This window comes from Salmo trutta, chromosome 2 (genome assembly GCF_901001165.1).
Source record: "Salmo trutta chromosome 2, fSalTru1.1, whole genome shotgun sequence".
Taxonomy (NCBI): Eukaryota; Metazoa; Chordata; class Actinopteri; order Salmoniformes; family Salmonidae; genus Salmo; species Salmo trutta.
In genome coordinates, this window is record NC_042958.1 from 62,552,401 (window position 1) to 62,571,860 (window position 19,460).

General features: G+C 43.2%; 1 protein-coding gene across 6 annotated transcripts in view; it reads right to left on the reverse strand.

Moving 5' to 3' along the window:
* Positions 1 to 19,460, reverse strand: part of LOC115160113 (heparan sulfate glucosamine 3-O-sulfotransferase 2-like) — a 42,607-nt gene that overhangs the window by 21,489 nt on the left and 1,658 nt on the right. The window contains exons 1-3 of one of the 6 annotated variants that reach the window (XM_029710469.1): positions 19,188 to 19,458; positions 18,953 to 19,061; positions 18,647 to 18,818 (exon numbers count right to left, since the gene is read on the reverse strand). In XM_029710469.1, coding sequence (XP_029566329.1) covers positions 18,647 to 18,660 — 14 coding nt within the window. In that variant the 5' untranslated portion in view covers positions 18,661 to 18,818; positions 18,953 to 19,061; positions 19,188 to 19,458. Of the gene's footprint in view, positions 1 to 5,307; positions 5,803 to 9,297; positions 9,613 to 17,141; positions 17,306 to 18,646; positions 18,819 to 18,952; positions 19,062 to 19,187; positions 19,459 to 19,460 lie in introns of those variants that run through there. The other 5 variants (XR_003869009.1, XR_003869010.1, XM_029710460.1 and 2 more) reach the window with 5 other exon arrangements.

Below are 19,460 nucleotides of genomic sequence, written 5' to 3' on the forward strand. Positions count from 1 at the left end.
AAGTTAGCATGCCAATAGAACGAACTCAACAACAACTGAACAAAGTTGGCTTGCACTACCTGGCTAGCTAGCATTAGCCGGCTAACGTGACTGCCAAATATCTTTATAACTAAACCGCATTGTTCTGTGTTACTGCTGACTAGCTAGCAGGCTGGCTAGCTACAGTAGATAGCCCTACCTGGCTATGGCTATAGTCATGCTAGCTAGTGGAAGTAAGTTAGTCCCTCATGCTAGCTAGTTGTAGCTAGGTAGTGGATGTAAATTAACATTAGTCCCTCAACCTGCTGCTAAAAGATGAAGCGGCCCGGGCAGAGCGAGGTAACGTTAGCTCCTGCAGAAAGGTAAGATTTGTACATTACTTTCTGTAGCTAATTTAGCTAGATCTTCTGTCTGGTTGGTGCTTATTGACCGAGTAGGACACAGAATGACATCTGAACATGTCATCATTTTAAGCTCCCGAATGGCGCAGCGGTCTAAGGCACTGCATCTCAGTGCTAGAGGCGTCACTACAGACGGTTCGATCCCAGACTGATTCACAACCGTCCGCGATCGGGAGGCCCATAGGGCAGCGCACAATTAGCCCAGCGTCGTCCTGGTTAGGGGAGGGTTTGACTGACTTGCCTAATTAAATAAAGGTTAAATAAAAAAATGATGAATGATACAGAGAAAGTCTGATATTACTTGATTACTGATTTCCCCCCACACTCTCTCACCCTCTCTGTCATTCACAGGACCATTCAGGGTCCACTCACTCAGCCCTATCCACAAGCTCTCAAGGTTTTATACTATTTCCTCCTACAACACCCTGATGAGAAGCCTGGTCCAATGACTGGCCCCACAGGCCTGGCACCCCTGGCCCCACAGGCCTGGCACCCCTGGCTTGTGGGAGATAGTTGGCACAGAACTCATCAGTGCCTAAAGTGCCCAGCAGAGGGTCCACCAGAAACCCAGCGGGTGGTCGGTCTGGGGGCAGCCCTGGCAGTGATGAAGGAACTCCTACCTTGACATTTTTCGAAACCATTTTTTCCAGTGTTTAAGGTTTCTGAAAGCTAAGCACACAATATGCTAAAGTTCTACAGCTACAGTAGAATTCTAAATTTGTTTGACAGTAGTCAACATGCTCCATTATAGGCCATAACAAGATGCATTGTCACAGCTCAGTGATATCACTTGCAGATGTTTGTAGATCAACCAGTGTCCTGTTTATTTTTTTCATTGAGTTTAGAAACAAAATTACATATGTCATTCAGTTGTGGCTTGTTAGCTCTGATAAAGACTTACTCATGTCCATGTTCATGTATGTGTCTAATAACCCCTTATTACATATCAAAGTGGACTCAGGTTAATAGAGAGTATACAAGCTTTGAAACAATGGCAGCGAAACCTAACCTAGACTAATTTACTGGCTAGTCTTTCACTCTCAGCTTTGTTTGACAGTTCAGTCTGTCACCACTATAGGCCATATCAAGATGTATTGTCATAGCATTGATATCACTCGTAGATAGGTGTAGAATGGTGCATTGCCATTATCTGTTATTATTAATAAATACAGTGCATTTGGAAAGTATTCGGACCCCTTGACTATTTCCAAATTTTGTTACATTATAGCCATATTCTCAAATGGATTAAATAAATAATGTTCCTCAATCTACGCACAATACCACATAATAACAAAGAAAAAACAGGTGAATAGAATTATTATTATAATACATTTTTTAAATACCTTATTTACATAAATATTCAGACCCTTTGCTATGAGACTCTAAATTGAGCTCAGGTGCATCTTGTTTCCATTGATCATCCTTGATATGTTTCTCCAACTTGATTGTGACTGTGGTAAATTCAATTGATTGGACATGATTTGGAAAGGCACACACCTGTCTATATAAAGGTCCCACAGTTGACAGTGCATGTTAGAAGCGTGGCATACGAAAGAGTGAGGAAGGACCGTGATATGGCGGAAGTAGAAGTGTCATTTGAAGTTGAAAGCTTGTCGAGTACAGTTAGCGAGAAAGATGAGTGGACAACAGTGAAGTTCAATAATGGAACAAAAAGGGTAAAAATTGTTGTGGAAAATGAGTCTGATGAATCGTTGCTTGTTGGAGTACGTTTTTTGGATAAGGATGTTTATTTGGGAAACCCTTTTGATGTCACAAGGATGGTGAAGAAGGCACAGGGAAAAGTCCATGCAATCAAAGTAACCAGGAGTAGTATGGTGTTGATATGGTGTGTATCTAAAGATGAAAAGGAGCGTGCATTGTGACTCGCAAAATTATCGACGCATGAAGTGAATAGCTTTGATTTTCGGAACAGGGCACCGGTAAAAGTTGTTATCTCTGGCGTCCCGTTGGACATTGATAAGCAATATCTTAGGCAAAAAATTTCAGGAGTCGTTAATGCACGTCGCTTGACCCGTTTGGGGAAAAGAAGCAAAGTTTCTGTATTATTGATGTTTGATGAGTATTTACCCCCCTATGTAAAGTTGGGATATAAGATACGCCGTAAAACCATTGTGCAAAACCCAATGCAATGCAAAGAAGTGTAAAAAGTTTGGCCATGTGTCAACTGTTTGCAGACGGAAGGAATATGTAAGTCTGTGAATGTAAAATGTTGCAACTGTGGTGGGAAATCATATTTCCGAATTCTATGAGTGCCCTGTTAGGGTGAAAGAGGTTGAGGTGTCATGGATCTGGGCTTTACAGCAAATCTCCTATTTGGAGGCGGTGAAGAGCGTTGAAGGGGCAAAAGGACACAGTTCTGAAGAAGATATGGTGGTAGATGCACCACAACCAGTTGCAAATGTTATACGTCAAGTGATCTGGATACACTTATTGTGAAGAAGGTGGATTTGGTAGCATTTATAGCCACAGTTATTAATTGTACAGCACAAGTGTCCAAAATGTCCAAGGTGCTGGACATCATATCTGCAGCCGAGACGTTTTTTGGGCCTACAAGACTTAACGACAGAAGCACTGCAGGGACTACTGTCGCCAGGAAATGTCCCGCCATCACAGGATCTTCTGAACCTGTGTAGGGAACTGATTAAAACAGAAAAGCAGGCTGATTTAATTAACATTTCGTTACTAATAGATTGTACAGAATACATTTTTTACCCCACAATTTTTTCATTATTGAATCCTTATTATCTACCTGTACAATAGGTGGCGGTATGCACATAATTGTTGCGAATGCCATTAGACCAAAGAAGTGCATGTCAGAGCAAAAACCAAGCCATGAGGTCCAAGGATTTGTCCGTAGAGCTCCGAGACAAGATTGTGTGGAGGCACAGATCTGGGGAAGGGTACCAAAAAATGTCTGCAGCACTGAAGGTCTCCAAGAACACAGTGGCCTCCATCATTCCTAAAAGGAAGAAGTTTGGAACCACCAAGACTCTTCCTATAGCTGGCCAAACTGAGCAATCGGGGGAGAAGGGTCTTGGTCGGGGAGGTGACCAAGAACCCGATGGTCACTCTGACAGAGCTGCAGAATTCCTCTGTGGAAATGGGAGAACCTTCCAGAAGGACAACCATCTCTGCAGCACTCCATAAATCAGGGCTTTATGGTAGAGTGGCCAGACGGAAGCCACTCCTCTCACAGTAAAAGGCACATGACAACCCACTTGAATTTAGCCAAAAGTCACCTAAAGGACTCTCAGACCATCAGAAACAAGATTTTCTGTTCTGATGAAACAAAGATTGAACTATTTGGCCTGAATGCCAAGTGTCACATCTGGATGAAACCTGGCACCATCTCTACGGTGAAGCATGGTGGTGGCAGCATCATGCTGTGGGGATGTTTTTCAGCGGAAGGGACTGCGGAGACTAGTCAGGATCAAGGCAAAGATGAACGGAGCAAAGTACAGAGAGATCCTTGATGAAAATCTGCTCCAGAGCGATCAGGACCTCAGACTGGGGCAAAGGTTCACCTTCCAACAGGACAACAACCCTAAGCACACAACCAAGACAATGCAGGAGTGGCTCTGGGTCAAGTCTCTGAGTGTCCTTGAGTGGCTCAGCCAGAGCCCGGACTTGAACCCAATCGAACATCTCTGGAGAGACCTGAAAATAGCTCTGCAGTGACGCTCCCCATCCAACCTGACAGAGCTTGAGAGGATATGCAGAGAAGAATGGGAGAAACTACCCAAATACACGTATACCCAAGAAGACTCGAGGCTATAATCGCTGCCAAAGGTGATTCAACCAAGTACCGAGTAAAGGGTCTGAATACTTATGTAAATGTGATATTTGCAGGTTTTTTTATTTATTAAATTGCTAACATTTCTAAAAACCTGTTTTTGCTTTGTCATTATGGGGTATTGTGTGTAGATGGAGGATTTTTAAAAATTATAATAATTTTTAGAATAAGGCTGTAACATAACAATGTGTAAAAAGTCAAGGGGTCTGAATACTTTCCGAATGTACTGTATGTCATAAGTGTTTCCAACGTAGGTTTAGAGCCCTGTCAATAGCCCTGTCATTTCCAATGCTACCAAGTTGCCAACACCGAGGAACGTAGGCCTGATCACCGACAACGATGAGACAGCCTATAGGGAGGAGGTCAGAGACCTGGCAGTGTGGTGCCAGGATTATAACCTCTCCATCAACATGATCAAGACAAAGGAGATGATTGTGGACTACAGGAAAAGGAGGATCAAGCACTCCCCCATTTTCATTGATGGGGCTGGATGCATCTGCTCGGCCTCCGACCGCAAGGCACTACAGAGGGTAGTGGGTATGGCCCAGTAAATCACTGGGGCCAAGCTTCCTGCCATCCAGGACTTCTGTACCAGGTGGTGTCAGGAAGGCCCTAAAAATTGCCAAAGACTCCAGCCACCCTAGTCATAGACAAGCAGTACCGGAGCGCCAAGTCTAGATCCAAAAGGCTTCTTAACAGCTTCTACACCAAGCCATAAGTCTCCTGAACAGCTAATCAAATGGCTACCCGGACTATTTGCATGTCCAACCGCCCCCCCCCCCCCCCTATTTTTACGCTGCTCTACTCTCTGTTTATTATCTATGCATAGTCACTTAACCTCTACCTACATGTACATATTACCTCGATTACCTTGACTAACCTGTGCCCCCACACATTGACTCTGTACTGCTACCCCCTGTATATAGTCTCACTACTGTTATTTTATTGTTGCTCTTTAATAAAACATGTTTAATTCAGTTTATTTTAGTAAATACTTTCTTTACACTTATTTTTCTTAACTGCATTGTTGGTTAAGGGCTTGTAAGTAAGCATTTCACTGTAAGGTCTACACCTGTTGTATTCAGCGCATGTGACAAATATAATTTGATTTGATTGGAAGGTGAGTGTTGAGCCAATATCTTCTCTGTATATATCTGCAGATCCAGAGGCATCAGGCAGTAGGTCGTCTGTTATTCTGGCCAAATTAATTGTGGTAGAAAATTCCAATGACATTCTGATTCATAATCTAGCTTTACTGGACTCCCGTCCTGAGCCTGCCGTTGGCTTGAGCTGGAGCGGCTGTTATTTAAGTCCCGCCGTGGGACTATGCTGGTGTTGCATACTTCAGTTGCATTGTGGTCACTTCTCGCTCTGTGCTGTTCTGCTCCTCCCAGGACCCAAACAACCGTGGCAATGGCTGGCGTGAATTCACGTAGACCTCTCTGCAAACTTCACTGCTGTCTGGGTTGTCAGGAGCACCTGGAATGGACCCATCCAGCGCTGTTGGTGCCAAGTCTATCTGCAGAGGTCCTTGATGACCACCCAATCTCCTGGCTGCATTTTGTGGAGCTGTCCTCCTCTTTGGTTCAGGCAAAGCTGCTTCAACTCCTGGAAAAATAGATTTCAGAGCCTTGTTAAGTGCAGCACCATGTTAGGTATGTGTAACTGGCTGTAAGGGAGTCAGGTGCAGGAGAGCAGAATTTGGGTAGCAAACAGAGCCTTTTATTTAGGCGAACAAAACACATGGCACAGAGAACACTAAACACAATACGGGTTGACATAACCCAGCGCAACCAGTCTAACATGCGCATACACAAAACAAACAATTTCACACACAGACATGGGGGGAACAGAGGGTTAAATACACGACAAGTAATGAGGGAAATGTAAACCAGGTGTGTGGGAAAACAAGACAAAACAAATGGAAAATGAAAGGTGGATCGGCGATGGCTAGAAGACAGGTGACGTCGACCGCCAAACGCCACCCGAACAAGGAGAAGAACCGACTTCGGCGGAAGTCGTGAACACAGAGCATAGTAACTTGCAATTCCAGCGGTGTACTTGACAGGTATTCGACCTGTCCTTAAGAAAAATGTGTTCAACAGTTCATCATTATGCAATCATTAATTTGCAATGTCATGACTGTCCTGATCAGGTCAGGTTACAGGAGACCATAATCCTACAGGGTATCTCTCAACCCCCAACAGAGGAGGAGAGATCTAGGGGTCTGAAGATGTGGGGGTTTTATGACCCCTCACGCCCATGATAGTCTTAGGCCACAGAGAAATTCCTTTGTCCTCACTATGGAGAACTGGCCTCAGAACATTAAACATGCAATAAAGGGACTTTGGAACAATGGTTTCCGTCAGCCACAATGGTGGTCATAACAATAGATGGAATATGAAAATGTATGTCATTTTTGTTTTATTATTAAAGGTTAACAGATGACATTATGATGAAAACATTGTACCTTTAAGAGTTTTCCCAGTATATGCCTGATGTTTATACATTGTACGTTGTGTGGAAAATATCCAAATCAAAGAGAATGTTTTGGTAAAGATGAGATGTGAAGTTAGTGTCTAAAATTGGATTTGAGTAAAATCTAGGCCTTGTCCCTTAACTTGGTACGCCCAGAGAATTGGTACGCCCAGAGAATTGCCCTAAAGGCATTTACGCCCACTTCTGACCAGAAGGTATAAGACATGGAACTGAAGAATTAACATATCAGACTACTGACCCCAGGCTGCAGCCACGGTCTGAATGGTCAACGAACCCCATAACGCAACACAAAGTTTGAAGACAAATAAATATTTTTCTACCCAAGCTACGGATGAGTAGCTGTGTCTAAGCGGGTGAATTCAAGCCGAACCACCTAGCCTCCACTCTTCATCGAATCGTGGTATCTACGCTGTCTCATTCCTACGCTGTGAGCTCTGAGCTACAGAGCTGTCTGTCCTCAGAAGCCCCCTTTCAAAGCAAGGACGAGGAATCAGACCACTAAGCCAAAAGGGACACTGACATCGTGAGGACAACCAGAGAGTTGCGTCGGAGCAGTGTGTCCTTGAGAAGCCTAAACGAGCCGAGCGGGACGCCCCTCTGAGACCTCCAACACGTAATTACATCATTATATTCTGACCCATAAGAGCGGCAGTTCGGAGCAAGGCTAGGGTTTAAATAAGCATAGCTGACAAATGAACCCAAATGTATATTTCTCTCGTGTACTTTCTTTGTTTCTCTCTCTTTTAAATCCCCATTTTGGGTAACACGCGCTATAGTGTGTTGGCCCTTTATACTAAGTCCTAATGAATAGCCTAGACTGTGTTTTGTGTATGTGTATCTTTTATCATCATTTTAGCTTGCTAGTAAATAAATAATAAGATTGGTGTGGTAAACTCATTGGTGTAGCCCGGGTTCGTGCAGATTCCCGGATTATGCGACGTTCAGAAATGAGACATTAGAGGAAATTGATTAATTTGGCGACTGTTGTAAAACCAATATTCTGATATTCTTTGAGTTAATTTGGGAAATAGAAACTCAATAAAACGAATTTTCCCATGGTGCCCCAGGTTAATGAGTTAATAATTGCTTGATTCATTGCTTGATTCATTTAATCACGCAATTATAAACAGTTAATCATTCGATGAGCAACAGTCGTCACATTAACTAATACAACGTCACGACAGCAATCATTCTGGTATTGTGTGCGTCCACACATTAATTCATGGGGTACCCCCTCATTTGTTTAGTTCTTTAACAGTATCTACATTTCTTAACAGCAGTCAACTCTTAGATCAACCAGTTAACTAATTCCAGGCCTATTTTAAATAAAATTTGGTTCACTTAAATTCAAATCCAAAGATCAGTCAACTCAATTCTGCTTACTTAAATTCAGCGCCCGAGAGTACAGGTATTTTTTCTACCATTACTTCTCCCTTTTGACACATTGGCTCACTTCCCCAGGCCATGCACCTGATTGCAGATCAGAAACATCCTGTAGCGAAAACAACATGTTTTTAACAGAGACATGAAGTTCAACAAAATAGCCTCCCAACAAGTTTTCAACCAATTTCGAATGTGAAATTGTCTTCCCAGATGAGGTGAAGAACCCATGTTGCCAAAGTCATGCACAACCCGAAATGCATACCTGCTGCCAGTATACATCATAACAGTATCCTTTAACAAAATGCATGCACAAGTTTGAGCAAACAATTCTGCAGCTTGGGATGACAGATGTGGCGGTATATTTAGCACTCTCTAGGGTAGTGGCAGCCGTAGTTCCTGTATAAGACACTAATGGTTCTCCTTCAGTCCCCCTGGAGTCCACTGTATCTTGTCATTCATCGCCATCATGTGGTCAGAAAGTGGCTGTACAACATCAACATTGTCAGGCAGCCAGGCTCAACAATAGCCTGCCATTCCTGTGTCAACACACAGTACCAGTCAAAAGTTTGGACACACCTACTCATTCCAGAGTTTTCTTTATTTTTACTATTTTCTACATTGTAGAATAATAGTGAAGACATCAAAACTATGAAATAACACATATGGAATCATGTAGTAACCAAAAATGTGTTAAACGAATCAAAATATATTTTATATTTGAGATTCTTCAAAGCAGCCACCCTTTGCCTTGACAGCTTTGCACACTCTTGGCATTCTCTCAACCAGCTTCAAGAGGAAGTCACCTGGAATGCATTTCAATTAACAGGTGTGCCTTGTTAAAAGTTTATTTGTTTTAATGTGTTTTAATGTGTTGTGACAAGGTAGGGGTGGTATACAGAAGATAGCCCTATTTGGTAAAAAGCCAAGTCCATATTATGGCAAGAACAGCTAAAATAAGCAAAGAGAAGAAACGACAGTCCATCAGTACTTTAAGACATGAAGGTCAGTCTATATGGAACATTAAGAACTTTGAAAGTTTCATCAAGTGCAGTCGCAAAAACCATCAAGCGCTATGATGAAACTGGCTCTCATGAGGAAAGGAAGGTTGTTGACATACTGTATTAACGTACACCCAGCAGGGGGTATGAAACCCTCTAAATTGTTCGCCAAAGCAGCAGAAAAAAACACTGCAGGTGATACCGTATAACTTTAGGGGCTTACCTTAGGGGCAAACGGTCCAAGTCCAACGCTTGTTTAAAAATGTAAGGGCTGACCAGAACTGTGATTCTGGAGCGACGGGAATGCTAAAGAAAGCATTAGCCAAATCAACAACTGGTGCTGGCACTGCAGATAGTACTGTAACGGGGTTTGGCACAACGAGCGCTTGCATGAACTGCATCGTTAACAGGTCTGAGATCTTGAACAAAACGCCAATCACCTGAAGCCTTTCGGGCAGGAAGAATGGGGGTGTTGCATGGAGAGTCTGGACAAGGCACCATTGCTCCCCTTTCTACCAATGAAGCATGAACAGGGGCAATCTCCCACACTGCCTCCTGACTCGGAGGATACTGGGCTTGGCCTGGTCTGTGTGGTCTCAGGTGTGACGTAAGCGGTTTCACCCCCCTCATTTGCCCAATGTCATACTTATCTTTATCCCACAGAGAGTCTGGGAGAACAGCCAACAAGGGTGACTCAGTCTCCATGGAAACCATCTGTTTATTTGGTTTTGCATTATCTAAACCATGCACGCCTCGCTGTACAGCAGCAACCCAACAGTAAGGCACACATAATGTGTGCTCGTGGAGAATTTAGACCCATCCGTTCTAACTTCCCAGTCAGTAACCTGCAAGACAGGTTTCAACCAGACACCAGTATCCTCCCAGGCAACGTCATCTGTCAAATCAAATCAAAGTTTATTTGTCACGTGCGCCGAATACAACAGGTGTAGACTTTACAGTGAAATGCTTACTTACAGGCTCTAACCAACAATGCAAAAAAGATATTAGGTGAATAACAGGTTAGTAAAGAAATAAAATAACAGTAGCGAGGCTATATACAGTAGCGAGGCTATAACAGTAGCCTTAGCTGCTGAAACATGTGGTACCCTGTCACTAAAAATATAAAATAAAGCCTGTTCTTTAGACATCTTCACACTAAGAGCGCAAAATTGGGGCCCACTATTCATGTCACTGCATAGTAAGTTCTCTTGGGGTGTGGTTCCTGTCAGCCAGTTCTGTTCATAATATAAATCTCTCGTCAGTGGTGCAATGTAAGTCAGTCTATGGCATAAAACTACCAGTTTGTTTCCAACAGCTGTTGATAAAATCTCTTCAATTGGGTCACAATGTGATCCGTCATTGTGCTATATGTCCCATGCATACCAATCACACGTTGGGCCAGTTAGACAGCGTCGTGAGATGGCATGTCCCCTGAGGCTGTATAACAGTGAGGCCCTTTTCTTTACAAAGAATGTTAATTCCCAACTTACAGAGAAGATCTCTTCCTGCTAAATTTACAGAAGAAATGAATTGATGTTTTATGCATGTCGTCAACCTTTAACAGGTCGGGGCATCGTGAACAACTCTTTCATAGTCACTCCTGAGGCTCCCACAGTGCTGACTGATTCATTTCACATGGGAGGTTTGGACATAGATTTTGAATTTATGACAGACATTGCAGCGCCAGTATCTACTAGAAAATTGATTGACTCATCACTGACGAAGAGACAAACCATTGACTCCTCACAGGGGCTTGAACAAATATTTAAATGCTGTCCAAGAGTGTCAACTGTCACTACCTCGCGTCAGCCATATGTGGGTTGTAAAAGGTCATTTTCGGCGGTGGTCCAGTTTTCCAGCCCCCCCCCCACCCCGTTTGGTAGGTTTGCTTCGACATGTTCTGGTGAAATGTCCCTCCGGCCACAGATATAGCAGGTCAAGCTATTATCTGTGGTGTCTGTTGTCAAGCCCATCCTTCAGCACTGTCTCCCCTTCTTTGTCTCCCTCTACCTCTTCCTCTCTGTCCATCATTTTGAGGTCCTCCCTGAGCCTGCTGCTGCTGGCCCTGTCCTTGATAGAAGGCCAGCTGTGCAGCTTGCAGTTTCACACCCTCCCATTTTCATTCTCTGTTTCGTCTTATCTTCTTGAGACAGTTGCTGCCTCTCAGCGTGTTTACAGTGTTCAATGACCGTCTGTAGCTGGTCTGATGCCACTGTGTTTGCGGAAAAAGTTATCCAATCAATGCCTGTAGTCTTCCAGTGACCCTTTAGCTTTCTGCGCGCAACTATTGATGGCTGTCTAATCAGTGATGGGCGGGTAATGTTATTTTATACAATCACACAGTCCAGACAGCTGGGTCTGATAAAGTCTGTCCTCCGTCCAGGGAAACAGTAGTCATTTTAGGCGTGTGTAGAATGGGTTCCTACTGTGCTGGGGCTGCCTCTGAGGGGTCTGTTGGTCCTGCAGTCGTATCAGGTCTTGTTAGGGGGTAGAGCTGCGGCGGCTGAGGTGGCTGAACGGGCTGCTGTTGGACAACCAGGGCGGGTGCTGGGCGGGTCCTTGGGTAGGCAGAGGGAGTCTGGAAGGGCATCAAGGAATCTTTGGGTTGTCTGAGAATTTATAGCACGACTTTAATGCTTCTTGGTTGGGGTCTGAGCAGATTATTTGTTGCGATTGCAAACGTAATAAAATGGTGGTCCGATAGTCCAGGATTATGAGGAAAAACATTAAGATCCACAACATTTATTCCATGGGACAAAACTAGGTCCAGAGTATGACTGTGGCAGTGAGTAGGTCCAGAGACATGTTGGACAAAACCCACTGAGCCGATGATGGCTCCGAAAGCCTTTTGGAGTGGGTCTGTGGACTTTTCCATGTGAATATTAAAGTCACCAAAAATGTGAATATTATCTGCGATGACTACAATGTCCGATAGGAATTCAGGGAACTCAGTGAGGAACGCTGCATATGGCCCAGGAGGCCTGTAAACAGTAGCTATAAAAAGTGATTGAGTAGGCTGCATAGATTTCATGACTAGAAGCTCAAAAGACGAAAACGTTTTTTTTTTTTTTGGTAAATTTAAATTTGCTATCATAAATGTTAGCAACACCTCCGCCTTTGCGGGATGCGCGGGGGGTATGGTCACTAGTGTAACCAGGGGGTGAGGCCTCATTTAACACAGTAAATTCATCAGGCTTAAGCCATGTTTCAGTCAGGCCTATCACATCAAGATTATGATCAGTGATTAGTTCATTGACTATAACTACCTTTGAAGTCAGGGATCTAACATTAAGTAGTCCTATTTTGAGATGTGAGGTATCACAATCTCTTAAAATAATGGCAGGGATGGAGGTCTTTATACTAGTGAGATTGCTAAAGCGAACACCGCCATCTTTAATTTTGCCCAACCTAGGTCGAGGCACAGACACGGTCTCAATGGGGATAGCTGAGCTGACTACACTGACTGTGCTAGTGGCAGACTCCACTAAGCTGGCAGGCTGGCTAACAGCCTGCTGCCTGGCCTGCACCCTATTTCATTGTGGAGCTAGAGGAGTTAGAGCCCTGTCTATGTTCGTAGATAAGATGAGAGCACCCCTCCAGCTAGGATGGAGTCCGTCACTCCTCAACAGGCCAGGCTTGGTCCTGTTTGTGGGTGAGTCCCAGAAAGAGGGCCAATTATCTACAAATTCTATCTTTTGGGAGGGGCAGAAAACAGTTTTCAACCAGCGATTGAGTTGTGAGACTGTTGCTGTAGAGCTCATCACTCCCCCTAACTGGGAGGGGGCCAGAGACAATTAATTGATGCCGACACATCTTTCTAGCTGATTTACACGCTGAAGCTATGTTGCGCTTGGTGACCTGTGACTGTTTCATCCTAACATTGTTGGTGCCGACGTTGGTGCCGACATGGATAACAATATACCCTCTACACTCGCCAGTTTTAGCTTTAGCCAGCACCGTCTTTAGATTAGCCTTAACGTCGGTAGCCCTGCCCCCTGGTAAACAGAGTATGATCGCTGGATGATTCGTTTTTAGTCTAATACTGCGGGTAATGGAGTCGCCAATGACTAGGGTTTTCAATTTGTCAGAACTAATGGTGGGAGGCTTCGGCGTCTCAGACCCCATAACGGGAGGAGCAGAGACCAGAGAAGTCTCGGCCTCCGACTCCAACTCGCTTAATGGGGAGAACCGGTTGAAAGTTTCTGTCGGCTGAATAAGCGACACCGGTTGAGCATTCCTACAGCGTTTCCCTCCAGAAGCCATGAGAAAGTTGTCCGGCTGCGGGGACCGTGCGAGGGGGTTTATACTTACGTTACTATCTGTACTTACTGGTGGCACAGACGCTGTTTCATCCTTTCCTACACTGAAATTACCCTTTCCTAACGATTGCATCTGAAGCTGGGCTTGCAGCACAGCTATCCTCGCCGTAATGCGATCGTTCTCCTGTATATTATAAGTACAACGACTGCAATTAGAAGGCATCGTGTTAATGTTACTTAGCTCCGGCTGTTTGAAGTCCTGACGAACCATGTCCAGATAAAACCTCCGGGGTGAAAAAGTTGAACGAAAAAAGTTGAGTGAGGGAAAAACTAAAAATATACGGTAATGAAAAAGTAAAAACCGTGAAGTTGTCAGGTAGCAAAGTAAGATCGGCAACAAAATGCACAGCAGCACGTAAACAAGTCTGCAAATTGTGACCGGAAACAGGAAGCCACAAACATGTTCCATTTGTTTTGTTTTCACACTCACCTGATTTCAATTCCCTAATTACATGTTGTATATTTTCCCTGTTTCCCCCATGTCCTTGTCGGGAATTGTTTATTGTAAGTACCTGTGCTATGTGTTACTGGTGCGCTACGGGTTTTGTACCCATGTGTTTGTTATTTTGTATGCCATTAGTTTTATATATTAAACTGCTCCGGCTATTCACCAAGTTCTGCTCTCCTGTGTTTGACTTCCCTGTCACCAGTTACGCACCCCTTACAGCCATGTGCTTCTTGTCAGTAACAACCACATCATCAAAATTAAGGGACACGGGCAGCTGTGAGGAGGAGGGTTTATTCTCCAGGACTTTAACCGTTTTCCAGAACTTCTTTGGGTTAAACCCACAGAGAGAGAACTGCTCCTTAAAAAGTAACTAACTTTGGCCTTCCGGAAAGCCTAAGTGCACTTATTTCTTATTTTCCTGAACGATAGCCAGTCAGCCTGAGTATCCGTGTGCCAAGCCTTTCGCCAAATGCAATTCTTGAGGTGAAGTAACTCTCCAAGATCACGGTTGAACCAGGGGCTGAACCTTTTTTTAATTCTCATTTTCTTTATTGGGGCATGTTTGTTAACAATACCACTGAAAATATCAAAAAAGGTCCAAGCGTCTTCGATAGAGGGGATCAAGCTGATTCTATACCATTTTACAGAGGCCAGTTCATGAAGGAAGGCTTGCTCATTAAAGTTTTTTAGCAAGCGTCTATGACAAATCAGGACAGGTCGTTTCACTGACCAGCCATTACGAACACAGGCTGTAAAACAGTGATCACTAAGGTCACTACAGAAAACACCAGACTGATACCTATCAGGATTATTTGTGAGGATAACATCGAGGAGAGTAGCCTTTTCTGGGTGTTTGGAGTCATACCTGTGGGATTGGTAATAATCTGAGAAAGATTTAGGGAGTCCCATTGCTTTAGGACTTGGTCAGGTGGTTTAACTTCATCGGGGTAGGGGGCAGTATTTTGACATCTGGATGAAGAAGGTGCCCAGAGTAAACTGCCTGCTACTCAGTCCCAGAAGCTAAGATATGCAAATTATTAGTAGATTTGGATAGAAAACACTCTGAAGTTTCAAAAACTGTTTGAATGATGTCTGTGAGTATAACAGAACTCATATGGCAGGCAAAAACCTGAGAAAAAATCCAACCAGGAAGTGTGGAAATCTGAGGTTGTAGTTTTTCATGTGATTCCCTATCCAATATACAGTGTCTGTGGGGTCATTTTGCACTTCCTAAGGCTTCCACTAGATGTCAACAGTCTTTAGAACGATGTTTCATGCTTCTACTGTGAATGGGGAGAGAATAAGAGCCATTGGAATCAGATGACTGAGAAAATGACATGAGCTCAGTGGTGCGCGCTCCTGTGAGAGTTAGCTGTGTTTCTTTTCTTTTTGAAGACAAAGGAATCGTCCGGTTGGAATATTATGGAAGATTTATGATAAAAACATCTTAAAGATTGATTCTATACATCGTTTGACATATTTCTACAAACTGTAATATAACTTTTTTGACTTTTTGTCTGAACTCACTGCAAGAGCACAGTGGATTTGGATTACTCGACTGAACGCGTGAACAAAATGGAGGTATTTGGACATAAAGGATGGACTTTATCGAAACAAATGAACATTTATTGTGGAACTGGGATCCCTGGGAGTGCATTCCGATGAAGATCATCAAAGGTAAGTGAATATTTATAATGCTATTTCTGAGTTTTGTTGACTCCACAAAATGGCGGGTTTGGTTTTGTGACTGAGCGCCGTACTCAGATTATTGCAAAGTGTGCTTTCGCTGTAAAGCTTTTTTGAAATCTGACACAGCGGTTGCATTAAGGAGAAGTGTATCTATAATTCTTTGAATAACAGTTGAATATTTTATCAATGTTTATGATGAGTATTTCTGTAAATTTATGTGCTCATTCACCGGAAGTTTTTGGAGTCAAAAATGTCTGAACATTACACGCCAATGTAAAATGGGGTTTTTGGATATAAATATGAACTTTATCGAGCAAAACATACATGTATTGTGTAACATGAAGTCCTATGAGTGCCATCTGATGAAGATCATCAAAGGTTAGTGATTAATTTTAGCTGTATTTCTGGTTTTTGTGACGCCTCTCCTTGCTTGGAAAATGGCTGTGTGGTTTTTCTTGTCTAGGCGCTGTCCTAACATAATCTAATGTTATGCTTTCGCCGTAAAACCTTTTTGAAATCGGACAATGTGGTTGGATTAACGAGAAGTGTATCTTTAAAATGGGATATAATAGTTGTATGTTTGAGAAATTTGAATTATGAGATTTTTGTTGTTTTGAATTTGGCGCCCTGCTATTTCACTGGCTGTTGAATAGTGTGTCCCGCAAGCGTCCCGCATACCCCAGAGAGGTTTTAAGCATGTCCCAGTTTAAGTCACCAGCAGGACAAATTCAGACTTAGTGTAAGGGGCCAGGAGAGAGCTTAGGGCAGGTAGGGTACAGGCCGCGGCTGATGGAGAACGGTAGCACCCAGCAACAGTCAACAAAGAGCTATTTGAAAGTTGAATGCTTAAAACCAGCAAATCAAATTGTTTGGGGACAGACTTGGTGGAGACAACCGAGCACTGAAGGTGATTCTTGGTAAAGATTACCACTCCCCCAACTTTGGAAGATCTGTCTTGCCGAAAAAAGTTATGACCAGAAAGGTTAATATCAGTATTCAAAACACTCTTCCTTAACCACGTCTCAGTAATGACCAACACATCTGGATTGGAGCTGTGAACCCACAATTTCAATTGATCCATTTTAGGTAATAAGCTTCTAGTGTTACCGTGCAGAAAACCCAGGCTTTTACGAGAGCAGAAATCAGTGAAGCAGATATCAGAGCACAAGTCAGAATTGGGGCCAGGGTGTACAGATATCAACATTACAATCAAGGCACGGCATAGGACAGGGAGAACTCTGCCGTGGTGATTTATGACATCTGAATGTGCATCAGATGGCAACAAGATCATATTGTACAGCAATTTCATCAGGTAACATGAATACAAAGCCGGCTTTGTATTCCATCCTTTGGCAGCAGCCAGAACATTTTGGATACTGAAGTTGAAAATAGGTCTAAAAATATGACTGAGTTTCCAGACCAGAGGCACAAATAAGCGAGATTTACTACAAATAATACCAGATATACCACATTGGTGCACATTGTAAAAATTAGGACTGGGATTGGTGTTTTACTGAACCAAAACCAACTGGAAAATTTTCTTTATGATTCAAGTTACCCTTTGAAATGTCAAACTCCACAAATGTGTCAACATTCAGTAAAAAAGCACACTTGAAGCGAATGTAAACATTTAATTAAACCAATCTAATCAAAGAGCAGTTGAACAAGAGGTAGCAAAAAGTTTAGGATGAGGGGGATAAATTCATTGATGTTGTCCGACAGCCTGGCAGTGTGGGATTGGTACCAACAGCAAAGCAACTTCCCCCTAATGTATCCTGGAGGGGGCAGTGGAGGGGGTCATTACAATTATTTGAAAGGGACACAACATAGCTCTGGCAGTAGGAAGCTCTCTCCTCCATTTATATGCAGATGATACAGTCTTATACTCAGCTGGCCCCTCTCCGGATTTTGTGTTAAACGCTCGACAACAAAGCTTTCTTAGTGTCCAACAAGCTTTCTCTGCCCTTAACCTTGTTTTGAACACCTCCAAAACAAAGGTCATGTGGTTTGGTAAGAAGAATGCCCCTCTCCCCACAGGTGTGATTACTACCTCTGAGGGTTTAGAGCTTGAGGTAGTCACCTCATACAAGTACTTGGGAGTATGGCTAGACGGTGCACTGCCCTTCTCTCAGCCCATATCAAAGCTGCAGGCCAAAGTTAGAGGAAACAAGTCTAGATTTATCGTAATCGCTCCTCTTTCACCCCAGCTGCCAAACTAACCCTGATTCAGATGACCATCCTACCCATGCTAGATTACGGAGACATAATTTATAAGTCGGCAGGTAAGGGTGCTCTCAAGAGGCTAGATGTTCTTTACCATTTTGCCACCAATGCTCCTTATAGGACATATCACTGCACTCTATACTCCTCTAAACTGGTCATCTCTGTATACCCCTCGTAAGACCCACTGGTTGATGCTTATTTATAAAACCCTCTTAGGCCTCACTCTCCCCTATCTGAGATATCTACTGCAGCCCTCATCCTCCACCACATTCCACACCCGTTCTGCCAGTCACATTCTGTTAAAGGTCCCCAATGCACACACATCACTGGGTCACTCCTCCTTTCAGTTCACTGCAGCTAGCGACTGGAACGAGCTGCAACAAACACTCAAACTGGACAGTTTTATCTCCATCTATTCATTCAAAAACACAATCATGGACACTCTTACTGACAGTTGTGGCTGCTTCATGTGATGTATTGTCGTCTATACCTTCTTGCCCTTTGTGCTGTTGTCTGTGCCCAACAATGTTTGTACCATGTTTTGTGCTGCTACCATATTGTGCTTCTGCCATGTTGTGTTTCTACCATGTTGTCCTGTTGCGCTGCTACCATGCTGTATTGTTGTCTTAGGTCTCTCTTTATCTAGTGTTGTGGTGTCTCTCTTGTCGTGATATGTGTTTGGTCCTATATTTTTTATTTTAGTTTAAATGTTTAATCTCAGCCCGTCCCAACAGGAGGCCTTTTGCCTTTTGGTAAGCCGTCATTGTATTTATTCTTAATTGACTTGCCTAGTTAAATAAAGGTACAAAATAAAAATAAAGTATTCTAACACATAGGTAACAAGTAAAGAGTAATCTATAGGTAATACCACACAACATGAGAAAGTGACATACCTTGAAAGCATCATTCCAAACAGGAAGTGTAAAGAAGGGGCTTTCCTTGAACGATAGGGAAGGAGAAGAGGGTTTCAGCTGAGGTCCAAGCATTCTGATATGTTCTGTCCAGTTGTCCCTCAAACAGGCCTGTAGGTGCCATCAATCAGCCTACATACCATCTGAGTGTGAACTGTGAGGATGGCAGAGAGAGAGAGATCAATAATCACTGTTGAGCATTCCACTTAAATTGTGTAATACTGTTCTAGAGTCAGATTGTCATAGCACAGTAGGGTACAGCAGGGTTAGAGAGATATGCAAACTTACAGTCATGGTGCCAGGCTTTTTGCTTCTCATCAGGGTGTTGTAGGAGGAAGTAATGAAGGACCTTGAGAGCTTCTAGACAGGGCTGAGTGACTGGACTGAGCGAATGGTCCTGTGAATGAGAGAAGTGTGGGGGGAAATCAGTAATTAAGTAATATCAGACTTTCTCTGTATCATTGATCATCAGCAGCCCTGAAAGGTATGCCAATTGTCGTAGCAATTCATTTAGTATCCTCACCAGTATGCCTTTACTAGATCTGCCTTTCAGTTAGCAGAAAAGGAGGTTTGTGAATTAAACCCACACCAATAAAAAGGCTGATTTTAAACTTAATATATTGGCTGATGTATGAAGTTCATGATGAAGTTCATGATGATCATCTCAGATACAGTACTGTGGCCCTTCTCCTGCGGGCACACACCAACTTTGTTAATTTGTTGTGGAGTTTGTTCTATTGGCATCATAAGTTAGGCATCTTAGCTAACATTACTAATTTTATCTTCCTGTCACACA